The 1,457-nt window shown below is 37.9% G+C and overlaps 1 protein-coding gene across 1 annotated transcript; it reads right to left on the bottom strand.

Annotated features, from left to right (window-relative positions):
- Positions 1–616: 616 nt before the first annotated feature.
- LOC132098579 (uncharacterized) lies at positions 617–1,457 on the bottom strand. The gene is made up of 2 exons (XM_059504644.1): positions 875–1,457; positions 617–782 (listed from the first exon to the last, which is right to left on the bottom strand). The coding sequence occupies exons 1-2, from the start codon at positions 1,315–1,317 to the stop codon at positions 617–619; spliced, it is 609 nt and encodes a 202-aa protein (XP_059360627.1). The 5' UTR covers positions 1,318–1,457.

Raw genomic sequence — 1,457 nt, forward strand, 5'->3', positions numbered from 1 at the left:
TGTTGAAACTCTGACTAAACACCAAGTTAAACCGTAGCCAATAAAGACAGAGTCGTAGTAAGGTTGATCATTTACTGTCACTATTCCTCATTAACATTTGTGGTGAAAACTGTAATAAAACAATACAGCAATATTAAGTGTCTAGTGTCTTGACTAACAGCATTATAAGTGACTTTAACATAAGCATAAACTACTGTTCTTTTTGTAGCAGCGATTACAATGGCTATAACATTGCTGAGAGCTTGTACACAATGGTAAACAACAATTTTTAAGCGGATGCAATGGATTATCATAGAGAGCACACCATGTCTGTCTCATTGTTTTTCATGCAGAACTAACTAACAGGAAGTGAATAATAGGAAGTGACTTCATCACATGAAACAAAAAATATAATTTTTACAAATGAGTTAGACAAAGAAAAATTATGAACTTTACATTTTCACTTGAGAATATTTATCAAAAATAATTCAAGCTGATATTTGAGACTTAAATTTCTTAAAGGGCAACACAGATACATTTCCCCTAAGTATATAAGTTACTTACTACAAAATAGTCAGAAGAACACAGACTGCAGGAAAGCAGGTTTGACGAATCAGTCTGATGTGTTCCAAGCATTCTAAATTGTAGACGGCAAAAATCCTTCTGTATGCTTTTTATATTTATATAATTTCAGGTAGGCCATGTAAACACTGGACTCGGACTGGAGGATGTTTGAAGCTTTCATCAGTGGCTTCATGGTGATGCTATACTCCCGGAGGAATGCAACTTCTGCAGGACTCAACCTGGAAGATAAAACATGTTTATAACAAACAACTAAGCCAAATCATGACTATAGGGAAAGACTGCATACATGGTAACTACTAATATTACTCACATTTTCACCTTGAGTTCGTCACATACACCCCTAATGGAATCTTCACCTTTCTCATCAATGATGCGTATAATTCTTTCAGTGGCAAGACAGGTGGAATTCCAACGTGTTGCATTGGGGCGAATGATCTGTAGCCCACACTTGTCCTCTACCATTTCACTAGCCAAATGAGATCGCCCAGTTTTGTTCCAAATGTCCTGGCATTTTGCAAATTTTGCACGAAAAAGCCTCTTGTAGGTGTCATTCATGGCCTCTGCAAGGGAAGCATCAGTTGTTGCCACAAGATTTAGCAAGTGACATGCACATCGTTGATGAGGGGGTAGTTGATATTCCATACCAGAGTCTTCATTAAGGATTGTACTTGCATCATGATACTCAATATGGTCACTTGCGTCAAGAGCATCCATGTCTTCTTCATCGTCATCTACCTCTGCATCTTTCTGCATTCCAAACACATGGAACGCTTTGAGGAAGTTGGATCCACTATCGGTTGTGGTCCTTACTACTTTATCTCTAATCTTGTATTGACAATGGACATCATCAAGAGCACCAGCAATCACGTCAAATGTGTGAGACCCCCTTAATC

This window comes from Carassius carassius, chromosome 22 (genome assembly GCF_963082965.1).
Source record: "Carassius carassius chromosome 22, fCarCar2.1, whole genome shotgun sequence".
Classification (NCBI taxonomy): domain Eukaryota; kingdom Metazoa; phylum Chordata; class Actinopteri; order Cypriniformes; family Cyprinidae; genus Carassius; species Carassius carassius.

Coding starts and splice junctions, on each gene's coding strand:
- LOC132098579 (XM_059504644.1), bottom strand. CDS start 1,317: ATGCAGAAAGATGCAGAGGTAGATGACGATGAAGAAGACATGGATGCT. Junction 783..874: donor GACGAACTCAAGGTGAAAAT/GTGAGTAATATT, acceptor TTTATCTTCCAG/GTTGAGTCCTGCAGAAGTTG.